The sequence below is a fragment of the Schistocerca piceifrons genome, chromosome 6, assembly GCF_021461385.2.
Source record: "Schistocerca piceifrons isolate TAMUIC-IGC-003096 chromosome 6, iqSchPice1.1, whole genome shotgun sequence".
Lineage (NCBI taxonomy): Eukaryota > Metazoa > Arthropoda > Insecta > Orthoptera > Acrididae > Schistocerca > Schistocerca piceifrons.
This window is the reverse complement of record NC_060143.1, coordinates 348573709-348593308: the sequence shown is the minus strand read 5'-3', so window position 1 is coordinate 348593308 and position 19600 is coordinate 348573709. Positions and strand designations below refer to the sequence as shown.

General features: G+C 38.4%; 1 protein-coding gene across 1 annotated transcript in view; it reads left to right on the top strand.

Annotated features, from left to right (window-relative positions):
• LOC124803383 overlaps positions 1 to 19600 on the top strand; it is a 514737-nt gene that overhangs the window by 336263 nt on the left and 158874 nt on the right. The window contains 7 exon segments of the mRNA XM_047264568.1: positions 1978 to 2343; positions 5702 to 5925; positions 6558 to 6758; positions 7314 to 7614; positions 9918 to 10124; positions 10293 to 10458; positions 15970 to 16107. Coding sequence (XP_047120524.1) covers positions 1978 to 2343; positions 5702 to 5925; positions 6558 to 6758; positions 7314 to 7614; positions 9918 to 10124; positions 10293 to 10458; positions 15970 to 16107 — 1603 coding nt within the window.

The following is a 19600-nucleotide window of genomic DNA, read 5'->3' as shown; positions in this document are numbered from 1 at the left end:
AGAGCTTGTTGGAGTAGTTATGATATAATTTAACACTGCAACCACTACAGCTTAAATTTCATGTTCATATTATTATTAATTGAAATGGTATGTGAAATGTATTTTGTTTAACAATTTAAAAATACATTTTTAAAACATTGAGTGTTAACTGTAAAAAAATGTTGATAAAGAATTTTGTTATCATATCAAAGATTCAGCACATTAAAAACCAAAAGAATAAGCTACGTTCATTAAGAGCATTTTCAGTGTTACAGTGTGTAAGTTGCCTGGTAAGGTTATAAAACTGAGCTAGAATGGGAGCCAGTTTGTTCAAGAATGAGGCAAGAGTTTGTGTAAAATTTACTCCAAACTTAGTCATAGTGCTATAACAAAGAAGTAGTCTGAATCAGAAATAATTGTTGGAGATTGTTTGTCTCTTTTCATCTCTTAGACTTAGCCATTCTCTATAGGCAGTAAATTAACTTGATCCTGTAGAGTAGTACTGAAAGTGTTCACTAATGATTTCATTATTATCTTTTCTCACAGCCCATAGGCAACAAAAACATTCTAGATACTCTGCTAGCAGTGTTGTGGAGAAGATGGAAATTGTCAATCACAACATTATTATAATAATTAAGCATAATAGAATAGATGCCATGTTATTTGAAACAAAATTATGTTGTTACGCAACCATTAATGTTCATCCCAGAAAATGAAATTGGAACAGTGTCCCACTTAAGTTGGCATAACTTCTGTGTTATGATGAACAGGACCAAAGTGCTGTTATTGTTTTCCTGGCTGCCCAATGACAAACACTGGTAGACATCCATTGAAGAGTGAAGACTGTGTATGGGGCACAGTAGTGGTTTTCGACAAATGTGCTATCCCATATACATTCTTCATTCTTCTATGGATGTCTGCTGGTGTTTGTCCTTCAGTATCCAAGAAAAGAATAATAGCACTTTGGTTCTGTGTGGAAGCATTTGGTAATAATGTTGCCACAGTTCACATTTGCACATGCGAGTCAGAACGACTGATTCCTTGCCTACACGTTGGTGCTTGTATACCTGCATCGAAGTTGCGCTAAGTTGCATATATGCTACAGCAATCCTCTCAAATGGAAACTTTTTGATTGCCCCTTATAGCAAAGAAAAATAACATTCTGAATATTGTGAAAAGGATAGTTGCTACTCACCATATAGCGGAGAACACGCACACGCACACTCACACACATGCAGCTGGAGTCAGAATCTGTTTCCAGCTGCCAGAGACACTCTTCTCTCTCTCTCTCTCTCTCTCTCTCTCTCTCTCTCTCTCTCTCTCTCTCTCTCTCTGTGTGTGTGTGTGTGTGTGTGTGTGTGTGTGTGTGTGTGTGTGTGTGATTGTGTGTGTGTTTGGGGGGGGGGTGTCTATTTTTGACAAAGACCTCGTTGGCTGAAAGCTAGCTTTTTATTGTGCCTTTCTGTGGCTCAGCATCTCTGCTATATGGTGAGTAATAACTATCCTTTTCATAATATTGTCCATCCTAGATTTTCCATTGTTTGAAAAATAACAGTCTGCTATTCAGTCCCCAGTCTTATAGTGACTGGGTTATGGGAGGGCTTCTGGTTTGACATGTCGCAAAATTTTCTGGTTTTAAATTTTTTGTAGTTTCCCTAAGTTATTGTATAAATATGCCTGTACTAGTTGTTAACTATCCTAAGTTTTTTCCTGTTTACATATCTTTTCTACTGTAACTGTATTTGTATAGCAATGTATTACAGTATATTATATAAATACTTGATATTGTTCTCTTATTTTGTCGGTGTTCTTTTCAGTTCTTACTTATTAAAGTATGAACAGTTTTTCTTTTAGTGCAGATATGGCAGGTCTATAGTTATGCTACTGCCATTTCTTCCTTATACAATGGCTATTCATTCAGATCATTTGTTTGTTTTACCTTCATATAAACATTAAATAAAATTTTTTGTGATCCTGTTATGATATACTTTTATACAGGAATACCTGTCCATACTGAACGATTTCCGAGGAGGGCTGCCAGAACGCCTTCCACATGTTGAGCATCCTGCACAGTCATTAGTAAGCCACGAAGTTTCAGAGGCATCTGTGCGATATCGGGATCTGTTGTCACGTGCAGAGGGACTATCAGACCGGCTAAGTGGTGTTGGTGGTCGTCAGCGTGAACATCAGGATGCACTGGAAAAAGCAAGAACATGGATGCGTGAGGCAGAACCTCGTGCACACAAGACTTTAGCAGAACCAACAGGAGCAGACCCTCGTACACTAGAAGAACAGTTGATTCGGGCACGTTCACTCTCGTCAGAGTTTGTTGCTCAGGGAAGACTCATAGATGCAGCCAAGCTGGTGAGTTCTGAGGGAACACAAATTTCTCCATGTCTCTCTCTCTCTCTCTCTCTCTCTCTCTCTCTCTCTCTCCTTTTTTTTGGGGGGGGGGGGGGGGGGGTGTTAAACGGAGAAAAAGTTGCCAATCTTGGTCCTATAGTCTTATGTAGACTATGTCAACATTTAATTATTAAGTGTGGTAACTACCAATTCTTGTTCCTCCTTGCCCATCTTTGTAGCCAAACGAGAGAGAGGTTGACAAGACACATCCTGTGGCATCAAAAAAGGGTTAATTTGCCATGGGAGTTTGTTTCTGCTTTAGAGAAATGTGGAAGCCATATGTTGACATCAGTTCACTATGATTAAGGGGAGAGACAATATTTGACCCCAGGAAAACCAGATTTTAGTCTAAAAATATATATAATAATTTTATTAATATGAATATGGCATTTTAAATTCCATTAAACGTATTACTATAAATTGACCATATTTACCCGATTGGAAGATGAGGTTTCTCCCAAACTTGTCATTTTAAAAATACAAGGTCCTCTCATATTCGCAGATTAAACTATTGCTGCTGAGGTTAACATTTTAACATCATTTAATAGAGTATATAGGAATTGTCTTGCATTTACGGATCACGCTATGGCTATGGAGATAATGTGCAGATTTATCTTGAAGAATTCAGAAGGATGGGCAATTGATACTTGCATTCCTGATATGCTTGTAACTGTATAGATGTTGCTTGAACAATCACGTGACATTTTACTCACGAAGTGCTAGTACAAGGATTTCATGAGTAACTATGAACTAGCCACTGCAACAGTCTATTGCTCTCCTTAAAATTTGACAATTTTGTGAAACACAGGACAAAATAACACTAAATTTGATGGTATTACGAACTGTTACTGTATTTGAATAGGTTTTGCAATAAAAGCTCTCATACAAGTATGGATATTGTGTGCAAACATTAATGCTGCTTTTTAAATAAAGGTAACTTTCAAAAGCGTAAATGTTGTCATTAAGAAAACATTACTTGTTCTGAACTCAGATCAATATTTTATTTGATAATGAGGGACTGTAAATGATTTACTAAGTAGGTCACAAATGAGAAAATCGGTTGCTGTTTTCATATTAGAATAGTGGGTAAAAATGTTATTAGCGTTTAATCAGCTTTAGAACATGATGGTGACATTCAAATGAAACAAGAAGGAAAATTAATCCTGATTGAAATGTCTGACAAACAAAATAAATCATATTAAACTGACTGTAATTGTTGTTTTGAGAATAAATTACAGTGGCAAGACCCATTGTGGAGATTGTACCAATGGATTCCAGTAGATCATCGCATGAGCAGAAGTTCAGGAATTGGAATGAATCATGATTTCCATCTTTTATATAGATATCAGTTACTGTTATTACTCAACAGCAGTATTCATTTCTGCAAGAAACAGCAAAAGTCCAGATAGGGGCCATTGGTGTGCTTATGTATTTCGTGGTGCAATGTTGTTGATGCTCACCATGGTGTTTTATCCGTGGGAGGGTGTCACAGAGATACTGAAGGAACTGAACTGGAAGACTCTTCAAGGTAGACGCAAACTACCCCCAAGAAAGCCTATTAACAAAGTTGCAAGAACCAGCTTTAAATGATGACTCTAGGGATATAGTACAATCTCCTATGTATCACTGATGTAGGCATGATGTTAACTCGTATGTGAATGGAACAGCTATAAACCCTAAGGACTGATACAATGGGTCGTACCCTCTGCTATGCACCTTATGATAGTTTGTAGAGTATAGATGTAGATGTATTACTGGAATGAAAGTGGTTATGTCAGTGGCTGGTTCTACGCAGCCAATGAGAGAGCAGCGAACAGATGATATATTTGGAAGCAAGAGACATTGTAACATGATATATCATGAAAATAATAAAAAATAAAGGCCCATTACTCAGGTGTAGTTTGTTATAACGGTCACTATAGCATGAAAAATACTTTGTGAATATTGTCTTTGGTTTAAATGTGTTGTAGGTTAAAAATGCAAACAGTAATCTTAACAACTTGACTTTTAAATAAATCGTAAGCAGAATGGCTTTCAATATTGCTATTAAATGTCCTTGGAGAGCTGTGGAATTATTTTGTAACAAGCAATCCCTTTTTTTTTTCTCCCACCAGGGGTTACAAATTCTTTGAAACATGACTTTATTAATAATCTCTGGTATCTGGTTCGATGTATATGTAGACAATACACATTTTATATTATTGAGCTCATTGAACATCATTTATGTAACACAGTGTAAAATTTCCTCATTCTAGGTGCTGTCAGGTAATGTACTTGATATATGCAATCCAGTATGAGTGAAAGTTTAAGCAAAATCTGAAAATTATTAAGACTGTTGTTCAATATTTCATAAGATATTAAGAATTTATCACTCATCTTCAGCAAAACTTGGCTCTCTGGGCTGTATTTAACAAAAAGACAGCCAATGGTGGGAATAGTCCATTAGTCTTAATGTCGTATTACCCAGGAAAGGACATTACCTTTACACTGATGTTGGAGTATTCCTTTAAACTTTACAATAATAAATGTATTTTCAAACACAAACAAATAAATTATTAGTTGCTACAGACCTTGAGAGATATATGTTGAGCAAAATCTTGGTGCGTCCATTCAATTCAGCGAAACTAGCCAAAGGGGTGAAACATTTTATCAAACAAAAAAATTCCCATCTATTTTTTGTGATGTCTTTGTTTTTTTTCTGTGAGATCACATATGGTACTCAACATTACATCTTTGGTTCAATTCATTAGACATGAGTATTTTTTTACGTACATTTAACATCTTCACTAAAGTCAGTTCCAGGAAATGTTATAATGCTCAGATCAGTATAGAAGCAAAATCCAGCTTGTATTTGAATAAAAACAGCTGTTTTCTCAGGTCCGACTGTAACCACAACCTCACAAATTGCAACTTATTCAGAAGTAGTAGCCAAATATTTGTGACAGTGAAGATATAAATTTCACAACTCTGCTATTAGGATGGTGGTGATGGCGATTAAAAATATTATCAAAATGTAGAAAGTCTATAAATGGCATAATTTTAGAACAGATATAATGTTAACTTTTTAGACAGATACGTTGTCAATAAAACAGTTTGTAATTTTGATTAGTGTGAATATGTTAAAAGTAAATTTTTCTCAAGAAGCCTCTTGAAGAAGTGGGGGTCATCTTATTATCAGCGTCGTCTTATACTCGGGTAAATATAGTATGATGACAATTTTTTACAAAATATTGATATAAAAAATACACTTGTTATTGTATATACTTAGTTTTTTAGGGTAGTCTAATCAGCAGGTTACTAATATGTGATACATTTTCAGTCTCTTGGAGCACTCCTGCGGTCTCTTGAAGGTCAGCAGACGCAAGCAGAGGTGGCGTCATTGGAAGCACCTGTTCATGAATTAGAAGACAAATACAAGCAACTCTCAGAGGCTCTTTTGGAGAAGTGCCAGGAACTAGACACTGCTCTTGTCCAAAGTCAGAGTGTGCAGGATGCGCTTGACAGCCTTACACAGTGGCTGAACAGCGCTGAGAATAATGCCAAGTAAGCATATGTGATCTGTTAGAAGTATCAACATGTTAATGTGAAATTGCTCAGACCTGTAAAATGTGCCAACAGATTTAATACTTAAAGCCTCACTAAGATGCAGGAAGAACCATTAGAGGAATTACAGTTAACAGCAAGACGGTTAGTACAAATAATAGATGGAGTAAAGGGTAACCACTCAAGATATGGTAAAGATAGTTTACAGACATACAAACTAGACTGAAATCGTCACTGAACTTCAGGACAATTTCTTCCCTTAGAGCTACTAAAGCACGATCATACACGTGCATGGTTACAGTGTCCCAATGATGTAATTGGACTGCGGCACCAGGAAGAGAGAGAGAGAGTGTGTGTGTGTGTGTGTGTGTGTGTGTGTGTGTGTGTGTGTGTGTGTGGGGGGGGGGGGGGGTGGTCATTATTTCTCTTCCATCCAGAACTTTCTTGTGTTGTAAGAACAATGGCATATAATGTTTACAGACCCTATTTGACTATTTGATAGAAGTTGTAATTCTAATGTATGTATCTGATGTATTGTGGTCTTGCTTTTAGTCTGCTCAGCTTCATAGTGATTGTCTTGTACACAGAATGATAATGCGGACACTACACTACACAGGTTTTGTCCATTCTAGGAGTCTTCAGCGGCCAGCAAGCCTCCACAAGGAAAGACTAGATGAACAACTTCGTGAACATAGACTACTACAGGCAGATGTTGACCAGCACAGGCCTAGCATTGAAAGTGTCTCTCAGTCAGCTCAAGAATTAATAGCCACTGCATCTAATCCTAGGCTGGCTAAGAAAATAGATGTGAAGCTCAAGGATGTAACATCAAGGTTTGTGTGAGACAATAGTAATTGTTCTCATCACCAACACATTTTTGTCATTTGTGTTTGCTTCCACAAGATGTTGCCCAAATTATTATTGCATATATGCTAAGGGAAGTGTAATTGGGCAGCATGTTTCTTATAAAATAGTGTAGTTGTATTTCTCTCTCTCTCTCTCTCTCTCTCTCTCTCTCTCTCTCTCTCTCTCTCTCTCTCTCTCTCTTTCCTCATAAATGTCTCCTTCATTACCTCCTCATCTGCCCTTTTGTCTGGTACATCTTACCTCTTCCAATTGGCACACCCCTTTCTAATTTTGCTTGTTAATTTTCATCAGGGGTCTAAAGGGAACTTCTGCAAAGTATAGATAGGTATTACTTGCAGTTTGGCACTTTGTGTACACAGATGTGTAAAATTCTTTTTTACACATAAAATAAGTCTATGTCACATATTTCTGACTCAGCCCTCTCTGTTTCCCTTCGAATAACTTGCATACAGTTCACTCTTAGTTTTTTTTACTGTAAGCATCTCGGTGACATTTTATATTCAAAGTTTACAATTTTCCAGATTTGAGAAGCTCTCTGAGCGAACATTACGCCGTACAGAATTGTTAGAAGATACACTGGCAGCCTTGACGTCATTCTCGACACGTGCAGGCAAGCTGGAGACTTGGTGTTCACAGACCGTGGAAGCACTCGAAGCTTCTGCTGGTCGCTTGGATGCTGAAGAGTTGCAAGTTCGTGTAGATACACTAGCCACACAGAAGGAAGCACACAGACCAGAGTTTGAGGAAACTGTTCGAGCAGGCCGTAGTCTTGTGGGCAAGAAAGATGTCACCGACACTGTTCCTCTAAGAGACAGAATCAAGGCAAGTATTATCACAATCACTGTCAGAATGTGTTAGTGGTAATTTACCTGTTCCCTTAGCCTAGATCAGAATCTGCAAAGTGGGAGATGCATGGATATGCCAGCTGGATTGTGTTCTGGTTCAGCTGATATTTAAGTTGCATTATGGACAGCAAATGTACTGAAATGTAGTAGTGTAGTAACCATGTAGTGGCAAATAATAGACTGAAATTAAAAAGAATAGAAAAAAGATGGACAATATGGGTGAGTAAGTGCTGATTAACTGGAAAAGTAGGTAATAAATAGCAAAAGGGGGTTGGAATGTGCAATGTAGAAGGAAGTAATTGAGCCTGTGTGTCCACTATAGGTAATGCCTAAGCAGATGTAAAATTGTCATGAATAGCTTGAGAAATTTGTTTCTGGTAGATCGAGATACAGTGAGGTAAAGTAAAAATCATCAACCGAACATTATAGAACACTGTATTATATTGAATTATATATTGTGATTGAAAGGCTCAGCACCTACGAACATAAACATTTTTTAATTCAAACTGCCCTGAAGATCTTTCATGTATCACACATCATAGCCTATATGCCGAAGGACATTGTGTATTACCAGCAGATCCAGTTGTCGTAACATCTGGTGTGTAATATTAGTGACAAGCAAGCACTATCTCAGGCATTTGTTTGTGAATGGGCAAAGCTTGTCTTGGCTGTATAAATAAATATAGTGCAGCTGTTGCTGATTTTCTTCCAAAATGATTCGACTTGTTTAATTGCTATTCTAGTGTTACACTGAAGTTTTACACTAACAGATGAAATATGTACAGGGTGTTTCTGTAAGAGTGTGCAAAAATGCAACAGGACATAGAGACTTCTCCACTGAATGATTTGAGGTGGGAACCTGGGGTCAGGGAAGCCAGCTTAAGGAAGTAAACTTTTCTACTGCGTTGTCTAGCATTAATCTTTTCCAGCTTATTTACGACTACCTGTGTTCTAGTTTGCATGTACTGTGCTGTTTACTGACATGTACATTCTTTATTACCTGCAAGGAAACAAGGAGGATGAGCCTGATTGCTAGGAAGTCGTGATGCAATAGGCCGTTTGAATGGCCACCAGTACTTGAGGGTTGTGCAAAAGGGTGTACCTTAGTTGATGGAGAACATACCCTTGGCTGTTCGTGAGAGGATGTGGATACAACATGACAGTGCACTGCCTCACTTCAGTGTGAATGTCCACAACCATCTCAATGCTGTATTTCCTGGTTGCTGGTTTGAAAGGGGAGGTCCTATTCCGTGGCTTGAGAGGACACGTGACCTGAATCTCCTTGATTATTACCTATGGGGATATCTAAAGTCATGTGGATATGAGAGACCAGTGGATATGGAGCTGGAATTAGTTGCCAGAATTGTAGCTGCCTGTGAAGTGATTCAAAACACACCAGGAATATTTGTCAGGGTGTGTCAGAATCTTGTTTGTTGATGTCATGCTTGCCCTGAGCTTGTTGTCAGTGAGTTTCAGTACATTTTGTAAGATACAGTACAAGTGATACCATCATTGTGTCAGTTACCTGTAACTAATGTAAACAGAAAAGTACACAGTGATTTGTTTTTATTCCTATTATCTCCTCAAGATGGTTTCTCCGACCCCTAGTTCCCTACCTCAAATTCTTCAGTGGAACATCCACTATGTCCTTTTAAGTTTTTGCACACTCTTACAGAAACACCTTGTATGTTGAAGATGAGAATGTCAGTTGAAACAGTGAGGAACCGTGGTAAAAGTACAACAAATGAAGGAAGGAGGGTGAGGAATATTGTATCTGCAAAAAATAAAAATAAAATAAATAAATAAATAAAAAGAATAAAATAAAATTCATAGCGTATGCTTTTAGAGATTTGCATGTTATTCAGGTTAAGCCACCCTATCCTGCAAAGAAGAAAGTTCTTCTCCATCATTTTAACATATCCTCAGATCGTTGCTGCAAACTTTATGGTATTCGCTCTTCAGTGTGTTTCCATATCTGCCGTATTGATGAAATGTGACTCATAGCAATTGCTTTGTTTCCAGACATGAGGAAATTTGAGGATGGATGTCAAATGAGTAAGTTGGAGCTGAGACAGATGTGTAGTTCATACAATCAGATAGATCCTTATGTATTAAGGGGATTAAAAAGTTGGAAAGTCATTAAACTGCCACTTGTATCTTATCTTTTAGGTGAATATTATTGCAGAGTTTGGAAAATTTAGTAATTATACAAATCTGACAAGACTTTACAAATTTGTGTAACATCTACTGTAGCCTTCAACTTCCTTTCCTTCATTTTAGTACCTGGAGGGTCAATGGAAAGAACTGGGACTTCAACTTGAAGAGAAGCAGCGTCTAGGAAAAGCACGTGTTGACCAGCTGAATGCGTATGAGCGACTTCATGAACAAGTTATGGAGTGGCTGACAACAATGGAGAGTCGTGTACAGCGACTTGATCCTGTTGCTGTCGATACAGATGTTCTGCGTGCTCAAATTGAAGAACTTAAGGTTTGTTAGAGAACTAGACATTTTTTGAAAATTCATACTTGAAGGGTGTCCTTTGTAGGTAAAGAATTTATTTATGACCCTCACTAGCTTTCAAATGTGTTTGAAAACACTCGTATGACATGAGAAGAACTGATTATGAATGATCAATTTGGTTTTATTCACTTGTAGCCTCTCCACAAGGAGTATCGAGAATATGTTGGAACAGTGGATCGTCTGAATGACTTGGGAAATGCTTATGACAACCTCCTTCGTGGCGATCGCCCTGAATCACCTCAGAGACGTCGATCATCTGCATATAGTCCCACAAAGAAGACTTCAGTTACAGCTAGCCCACGTAAGTTCCTCATATGTGCCTACTTAGAAAGCTATTTTCTAGTTGAAAGTCTTGTAAATACGTGAATGCTTTCACAAGGTGTTGTATATGGGAAAAAAATTACAAACAAAAAAATTGCAGGGTATCTAGTAGGGATGATTCTAAAGTTTTTTAGTGAATAAGTGTAAAGAGGGAGCGATTACAAAGTGATGATGTTAGCCTCATACATGAGAAATAAAAAATCTTTTAAGATCATTTCTTGTCTGTTATTGACGAACTAATCGTAAGTTTGTTGCACAGTACCTATTATCTAGTTTTTCTACAGAAAGACTTAATGAAGCAGCAGACTGAGCTATTTGAGTCAGATAGCAAAGAACTTCAGCCATTTGTTAATCAGTAAAGGGCGAAGATTCCTTCACTTACAACTAGATACCAAATAGGGTAATAATAATGTGTGTACCTAACATTATCAGTCTAAGTAATTATGTAAACAATTTTTCATTCTAGCATTTTACCCGTGCAGACTTGAATGTGTGTACAAAGGAAGTGGGAAAAATATGAAGTTGAAATCAATAGACAGTTTCCCTCATGGCCATTTTCTCAAAAATGAAAAAAGAAAGTGAAAGGAAGGGTGGGTGGGGGGGGGGGGGGGTAAATGTAGAATGGTGATGTAATCAATTTCTATAAACAGAAGTTATCAACAGATTCTCAGTATGGTTTCAGGAATGGTTTATTAATTGATAAGTCACTTTATTCTGTCTTGTTGTTGTTGTTGTTGTTGTTGTGGTCTTCAGTCCTGAGACTGGTTTGATGCAGCTCTCCATGCTACTCTATCCTGTGCAAGCCTCTTCATCTCCCAGTACCTACTGCAACCTACATCCTTCTGAATCTGCTTAGTGTATTCATCTCTTGGTCTCCCTCTACGATTTTTACCCTCCACGCTGCCCTCCAATACTAAATTGGTGATCCCTTGATGCCTCAGAACATGTCCTACCAACCGATCCCTTCTTCTGGTCAAGTTGTGCCACAAACTTCTCTTCTCCCCAATCCTATTCAATACTTCTTCATTAGTTATGTGGTCTACCCATCTAATCTTCAGCATTCTTCTGTAGCACCACATTTCGAAAGCTTCTATTCTCTTCTTGTCCAAACTATTTATTGTCCATGTTTCACTTCCATACATGGCTACACTCCATACAAATACTTTCAGAAATAACTTCCTGACACTTAAATCTATACTCGATGTTAACAAATTTCTCTTCTTCAGAAACGCTTTCCTTGCCATTGCCAGTCTACATTTTATATCCTCTCTATTTCGACCATCATCAGTTATTTTGCTCCCCAAATAGCAAAACTCCTTTACTACTTTAAGTGTCTCATTTCCTAATCTAATTCCCTTAGCATCACCCGACTTAATTAGACTACATTCCATTATCCTCGTTTTGCTTTTGTTGATGTTCATCTTATATCCTCCTTTCAAGACACTGTCCATTCCATTCAACTGCTCTTCCAAGTCCTTTGCTGTCTCTGAGGTTCGCCGATGACATTGTAATTCTGTCAAAGTTTTTATTTCTTCTCCATGGATTTTAATACCTACTCCGAATTTTTCTTTTGTTTCCTTTACTGCTTGCTCAATATACAGATTGAATGACATCGGGGAGAGACTACAACCCTGTCTTACTCCCTTCCCAACCACAGCTTCCCTTTCATGTCCCTCGACTCTGTCTTACACAGAGTAAAAGAAATTGATAAAAAATTATGTATCTTCTGTAACTTAAAAAATGATTTTAGATACCAGTACTGTGTTATCGAGTTAACGGTTACTCATTCAGGTGGCTTCAGGCTTCATAAAAAACAGGAAGTAGGATGTTACTGCGCAGTATTACATAATTTTGAATGATGTTGCATATGTTGTGTGCCAGAGCCACTCCTTTTCCGGGTATGAATTTGACATGCTTTAACTGTGGCAAATAAGTAATCCTTTTCAGATGGTGCAATGATAATTGTCAGTCAGAAAATGAATAATATGACAAATCGTGTTCTGAATTAAAGTACTTTTTACTTCACAGCTTGTCTGACTCTCAATTGCAGTGAGAAGCAGACGAAGCTATATTTGTATAAAAGAAGGTGGATAGGAAGCTCTTAAATTTAGCACATTAACAGAGCAGGATAGAAACATCAAGGCTAAGATGTTAGGGCACATAAAGAGAATGGAAAACGAGAGAATTTCCAACAAGATGTATGAAATGGAGACCAGAAGGAAATGACTAAGAGGAAGACCATGGGATAGATGGCTGAGAATTGTGGAGGTGTGTGTTCAAAGAAAAGGCAAGGACTGCAGCAGAGTGAACTCGGAAAGATGATGGAAAAGCAGGAGTAGATGGCGAGTTCAAAAAGACACTGTTCATGAATCAGAATCAGCATGTTCCCACTGCATTGACTGTTGTTTTGTCTGTGGGGTATAGTCGTGCACCAAAGTTTCATCTGTGGTCGCAAACTCGTGCAATAAATCTTGTTCGTTTCTCCTAAAACGGGCCAAACATTGGTCAGATATGTCCATTCTCACGCGCTTTTGATCCAGCATCAAGAGTTGTGGCACCCATCTTGCAGATGACGTCTGGCAAGCATGAACAATTTCATGCACTTTCAATCGGCGATCCTCCATGGCCATTTTGTGCACTTTTGCAGTGATTTCTGGAGTAGTGACACATCTTGGCCGACCCCTGTGTGGATTATTATGTAAGCCCTTCTGACCAAATTTAAATTCATTTGTCCACTTGGCAACAGTTGAATATGAAGGAGCAGATTCCCACAGTATATTCTGGAAACTGGCATGAATGTCCTTTGCTTTCATACCTTTTTTTATGAAGTACTTAATCACTGTTCGAATCTTGATTCACCCGCCATCGTCACAAATCACTACGCAGGAACAACAACAGAGCCATGTCACCACCACAGCTCTCTTCCAGGGGCACTGGTGTGGCACATGTTTACAGGTAACAGACCAATGAATTTCATGTGAACAACTTGTTGCGCTAGCACTGACCTCTCGTGGTGGTTCCGAGAACTTTGGAAACCACCCTCATATATCCTCCCCCAACTCCGCCGTCATGGCATACAGTCACACCAAGAGGGGGGCGGGGGGAGGGGGGGGGAGAACAGATTCAAGAGAGTCATGTAGTAAATGAAGTACAGATGAAGTGGCTGCTCCATGTTGCGTTGCTGATTTTGTACTATGGCACAGAGTAGGCTGTGGTGTGTGCTCATATCATCCTGTGCAGTGGGCATCCTTAGGATGTGAAGCTCAGTGTGCTCTGGGAGACTGTCTCAATTTCTGTTGGGCCAAGACACCAGACACATATTTATGAGGTCATGCAAAACTTTACACAGCTTTCTTTATGACTAAAAGTAAAATATTTTATGAATGCTCAAAATGCAGGCAGACACAGCCATGTGCGATACTTATAAAAAACAAGATTTTCTTACGCTGACATCTCAGTACACATACTTGCTCATGAAATGTATGCTTGACAGCATGGACCTTTTTTAAAAAAGAATAGTGTTACCTATTTGGTTAACAGGACACAGAGGAATGTCCTTTATGTTGTGAGTACATTCACTGTTAAAAAAAAATTGCGGTACTCTGTAGCTTGATTTCTTAGTGTGCTCTCACAAGAGCTGAAGAATCACTTCTTGAATGTTTTTTCTCTTGGAGGACTACTTTCCCCTGTAGGATTACGTTAAACCATTAACTGTAATTTACTAAATGGAATAGAAGAATGGGGAAATACTGTATACGAAATGTTATGTTCACTCAATTGTACTATTGTAATTGTGACACTCTGAAATTATAAAAACAATACTGGCATGTTTAGATGGTCCAGCCAACCTGATTCAAAATTGCTGGTTCAGATAAAAAAAAAAAATTCCAGGTTTATGCTGGTATGCTTTCTATCAACAGGCCGTAGTCAGCACCATCTCTGTGCTTTCATTCATTGTTTGTTGTTATTATTCTTGTTGTTATTGTTTTTGTTTTGAAAATTTATGGTTAAAAGTTATATTTCTTGTTTCTTACATTAAAAACAATTGTATAATATGATGAGCATTTACATAATGAATTTTTGCTCTGCAGCAGTATGTGTGTTGAAGTTGAGAAAGTAGGAGGTAGGTAGTACTAGAAGTGAAGATGTGAGAGTGTGTTGTTAGTTGTGCCTTGGTAGCTGAACTGGTAGAACATTTGTCTGTGAAACCCAAAGGTTCTGGGCTCGAGTCCTGGTCCGGCACACAGTTTCATGGAATGACGTGTTTCCTGATCATACATCCTAGGGTAGAGGTTCATTGGAGTAAAAATAGGTAATATTGTGATTGGTATTTCAAGTCCTGACAGAGGCTATTTCATTGTATTTGATAAGAAGTGACTGTTATTAGTGGTGGTGGTGGTTGGGGGGGCGTATATGAAATAAAACTGAATTATGCTTCAGGAGGAGAGAATATTTCAGAAGAAGAGAATATTTGGTTTGTAAAGACCTTCAGCTCTTCTCAAAAGGTATTATCTATCACTGCATATGTAGTGCGAATAGTTTTTGAAGGCTATAAAACGTGGAGGTTGAGTGCGTTCCTTTAGAAAGTCCATGGATTGCTTCCTTTCCCACCTTCAAATATCTAAGCTTACACTCATGCTCTCTAATGACAACAGTATCGGACTGAGATTGGGTGAATACCAACATTGCTTCATGTATGGTGCTCTCGGAAATAGTAATGCGATATTGTGGCTGTAAAGGCTATACCACCTGTCATTTACTGATTACTTCATATATCTAATTAAGCTGTAAATTTTTGTAATGATTGACTCACTATGTGACATTTGTTGCGAGATTAACATTTCTAAATGTTTGTATACCCTTCATGGCCGAACACAGCAGGCAGCGATTGCTTACTGGTATATCACAAATCGGCTCATATATAAAAAATAGTCATTTTCAAAGTGATAAAATGAAATAAATCATATCAAAATGCATTACATATGAGGTTTTTTTTTACATAGTGCAAAAACTTTTCAGTTACATTCTCCTAGTTGTCTATGTGGCTATTACAGGTTATTCTCGCAATACCATCATCTTTCAGTTCTCTGAATTCATGGCAAGTGCTTTGGCACATTACAGTTATTTATATCTGTCTTTGCGAGCCTACTTTTGATGATATGATTAAACCAACTGTTAACTCTGTAGTTTTGAGCATCATGGAGGAGAAAAATGTTTTCTAATTATCTTTTCAGTTGGTACTTGACATTCAGTTTTATCTCCTCTTCCTTTTTTTATTACTCTTTGTCTAACCTCTGTGTCAGAACAGTTTCATTCTCTGATAATTTGAATTGTAGATTGCAATTTTCTGTTATTTTAAAGGGCTACCATACTTCTCTGTTCTTTCTGCTATTGTTCTAATATCAAAACTTATGAACTACAGAACTCTCTCTACAAATGTAGTTTAGATGAAAGTTCACCTTGTCAGTCATTTGGGAAACATTTTATTCAGTTCGTCGATCTTCGCAAGAAGCTCGGTCACCATCTCCCACAAAATCTGTTGGCTTCAACGCTCAGAGCCCTGTTTCTCCTGGAGGTTCAAGTGGTTTCAGCAGCAGACGGTCATCACAGGATGGCTTCCACCTTGAAGGTGAGACACTCCTCCTTCAAAATATTAAGTTTGGCTCTGTGCTTCTATAAAAAAAGTAGGTGTGGTGCTGTGCATGGATCATTCATTTGCTGATTTGCTGCCAACATTATGTAGTATCTGAGTACACCTTTATGTAAATCTCTCTCTCTCTCTCTCTCTCTCTCTCTCTCTCTCTCTCTCTCTCTCTCTCTAATTGTACACCATCTGTGAAGCACATCTCTGAAGATGAATGTTAATCATTCATGTTCAGTTTTATGTTTCAATCCTGTATATTTTAATTTTTTTGTTACCTAATTTGCATCTTTTTCTGGCAAATGTGTAGCTTTATTTGCTTTCTCTTTTATTTCTTTCCATTGTTTGTTTAGTTTGGTTTATGATAGCAAAATACTGATACAGGAAGGTACACACCTGCATTTTACATTCTAACAATTCGCTACGATATTGTCAGTAGCAAGCAAATACTACCATTGCTAAAATTTTCATCTAAAACAAATTTTCGTTTCGTGAAGGCATACAGCTTTAATGTAAACCTTCTTCATTGAGTTATTCATCTTTTAGATCTGCAGCTCTTGGTTTTTCTTTCTGTGTTTGCAGCTAAAGTACAGGATATAGGTTCTGCCTATTATGCAAGAGCACTGTTTTTTTTTTTTTTCTTTTTATCCAGACATGTTTCGGCACCTCTATGCCATCATCAGTGGGTTTTGTTTATTGAAAACTGTAAAAAGTGAACATATTTTTGGTTGTAGCTGATCTGACAAAGTGAGGCGTAAAGAAAGTTTTTAGGCCTAAAGAAAATTTTTGTTCATTTTTCTCCTTACTGTGATTTTACATTATATGATGTTGCAGGACCATTTGTATGGTGCCCTGCACTTGATAGCCTGTCATCTGCAAACCAAACGATGTAAATGTAAATGTCAGTGCCGATTTCATCGCCAAGTAACACATGCCTTTATTTTTAAAAAAGATGATTTTGGTTGGACAAAATGTTTTGCGTATGTATTTGTTATTACTCATATTTTATTGTGACTAATCCTCCTACTCTTGCGTTCTAAGGGCACTGCACAAACACACACACACATTAATGTACTGTGTGTAATTTTGTTTAACCTAGTAGTTAGGAAAAACAACAACATAGTACTCACTGCGTTTTGTGAAGTGGAAAGGCGTTTAGAAAAATGAAATTACGTAAAGTACATTAATATGTGTTTGCGGTGCCGTGAAACGCAAAAGAAGGAGGATCAGCCACAAAAAATTTGAGTAATAACAAATATATATACAGAACATTATGCCACCAAAATCAACTTTTTACAAAATTAAGGGATGTGTTAACTTGATGATGGAATTGTCATTAACATCATTTGACTTGAAGATGACATGCTATCAGTGCGGGACGCCATATAATGTAAAATGATGGTAAGAAGAAAAATGGAACAAAAACTTTCTTTTGGTTTCACTTTGTTACATCAATTGTAACCTAAAATACCTTCACTTTTTACAGTTTTCAATAAACAAAACTCACTGGTGATTGCACAGAGGTGCCCCAACATGTTTTGGTAAAAAGAAAATAAAGACAGTAGAAAAATAGTCCTAAAGTTCGCCTGAAATGCTCTGTTGTCAAAATGTGAATTTTACTTTTAACCATGGTTGCTTCTAAATCTCCCCTTTGTTAGTATCAATATATAATGTGCCTGTGAAAAGCTGGTTTGTTGTTGTGAACATTGCCTTATTTGTTGGAAGCTTCGGTAAAATCAAGGAAATGCTGGTGAGAGTTAGGTTTTGGTGGTAGCTACCATCAATTTCTGTGCCATGCAACTACAATTAATGGCGTTAATATGTGGTCTTGTCATCCCACAGAGCATCTGGAGAGCCTGCCGTACAGATAAACAAAGAAATCTCACTATTAGTGTGCAAGTAAAAAAATTGAAGTCAGTTTTGATTTCTTTGTAAAATGGAAATTGATAGTCTTTGTTTGTTCCTATGTAAAACCTTATCAAGTATTTGCATTCTAAAATCTGTGGGAGTACATTTAATATGATCCTCAGAGGGGAAGCATGTGGACATACAGTAAAGGAGATAAAGAAACGGCAAAATTGTAGAGTCATCAAAGCATGTGAATGGGTTTTCTCTCTTGCCAACTGTAATCAGTTTTACAATAACATGTTGCAATAGAGTTCTAATATTTCACAAAATTGGCTTGGATGGTGACCAAAGCTACTGTTAGGTTTTCACTGTTGAGAGACCACTCTTAATTTGTACATTTAGAATAGATTCATTTTGTACTTAAATCTTATAATTTTCAGTTTTTTGGTTGTGTGATACTATGTGTGTTTCTGTGTCTTCCTGATCAGTATTTCATCGCAGCATGAAGTAAAATAAAATTAGTTTTCCGTTAAGAGCAGTCTACTACTACTACTACTACTACTACTACTACGTGCTGCACTCTCCCCCCCTCTCGCTTTAGTTTTTCCATTACTAGTTACTGATTCATGAAGAATGAGTTGCACTGTGTACTAATCAGTTACCCATGCTTGTTACACTCCTGGAAATTGAAATAAGAACACCGTGAATTCATTGTCCCAGGAAGGGGAAACTTTATTGACACATTCCTGGGGTCAGATACATCACATGATCACACTGACAGAACCACAGGCACATAGACACAGGCAACAGAGCATGCACAATGTCGGCACTAGTACAGTGTATATCCACCTTTCGCAGCAATGCAGGCTGCTATTCTCCCATGGAGACGATCGTAGAGATGCTGGATGTAGTCCTGTGGAACGGCTTGCCATGCCATTTCCACCTGGCGCCTCAGTTGGACCAGCGTTCGTGCTGGATGTGCAGACCGTGTGAGACGACGCTTCATCCAGTCCCAAACATGCTCAATGGGGGACAGATCCAGAGATCTTGCTGGCCAGGGTAGTTGACTTACACCTTCTAGAGCACGTTGGGTGGCACGGGATACATGCGGACGTGCTTTGTCCTGTTGGAACAGCAAGTTCCCTTGCCGGTCTAGGAATGGTAGAACGATGGGTTCGATGACGGTTTGGATGTACCGTGCACTATTCAGTGTCCCCTCGATGATCACCAGTGGTGTACGGCCAGTGTAGGAGATCGCTCCCCACACCATGATGCCGGGTGTTGGCCCTGTGTGCCTCGGTCGTATGCAGTCCTGATTGTGGCGCTCACCTGCACGGCGCCAAACACGCATACGACCATCATTGGCACCAAGGCAGAAGCGACTCTCATCGCTGAAGACGACACGTCTCCATTCGTCCCTCCATTCACGCCTGTCGCAACACCACTGGAGGCGGGCTGCACGATGTTGGGGCGTGAGCGGAAGACGGCCTAACGGTGTGTGGGACCGTAGCCCAGCTTCATGGAGACGGTTGCGAATGGTCCTCGCCGATACCCCAGGAGCAACAGTGTCCCTAATTTGCTGGGAAGTGGCGGTGCGGTCCCCTACGGCACTGCGTAGGATCCTACGGTCTTG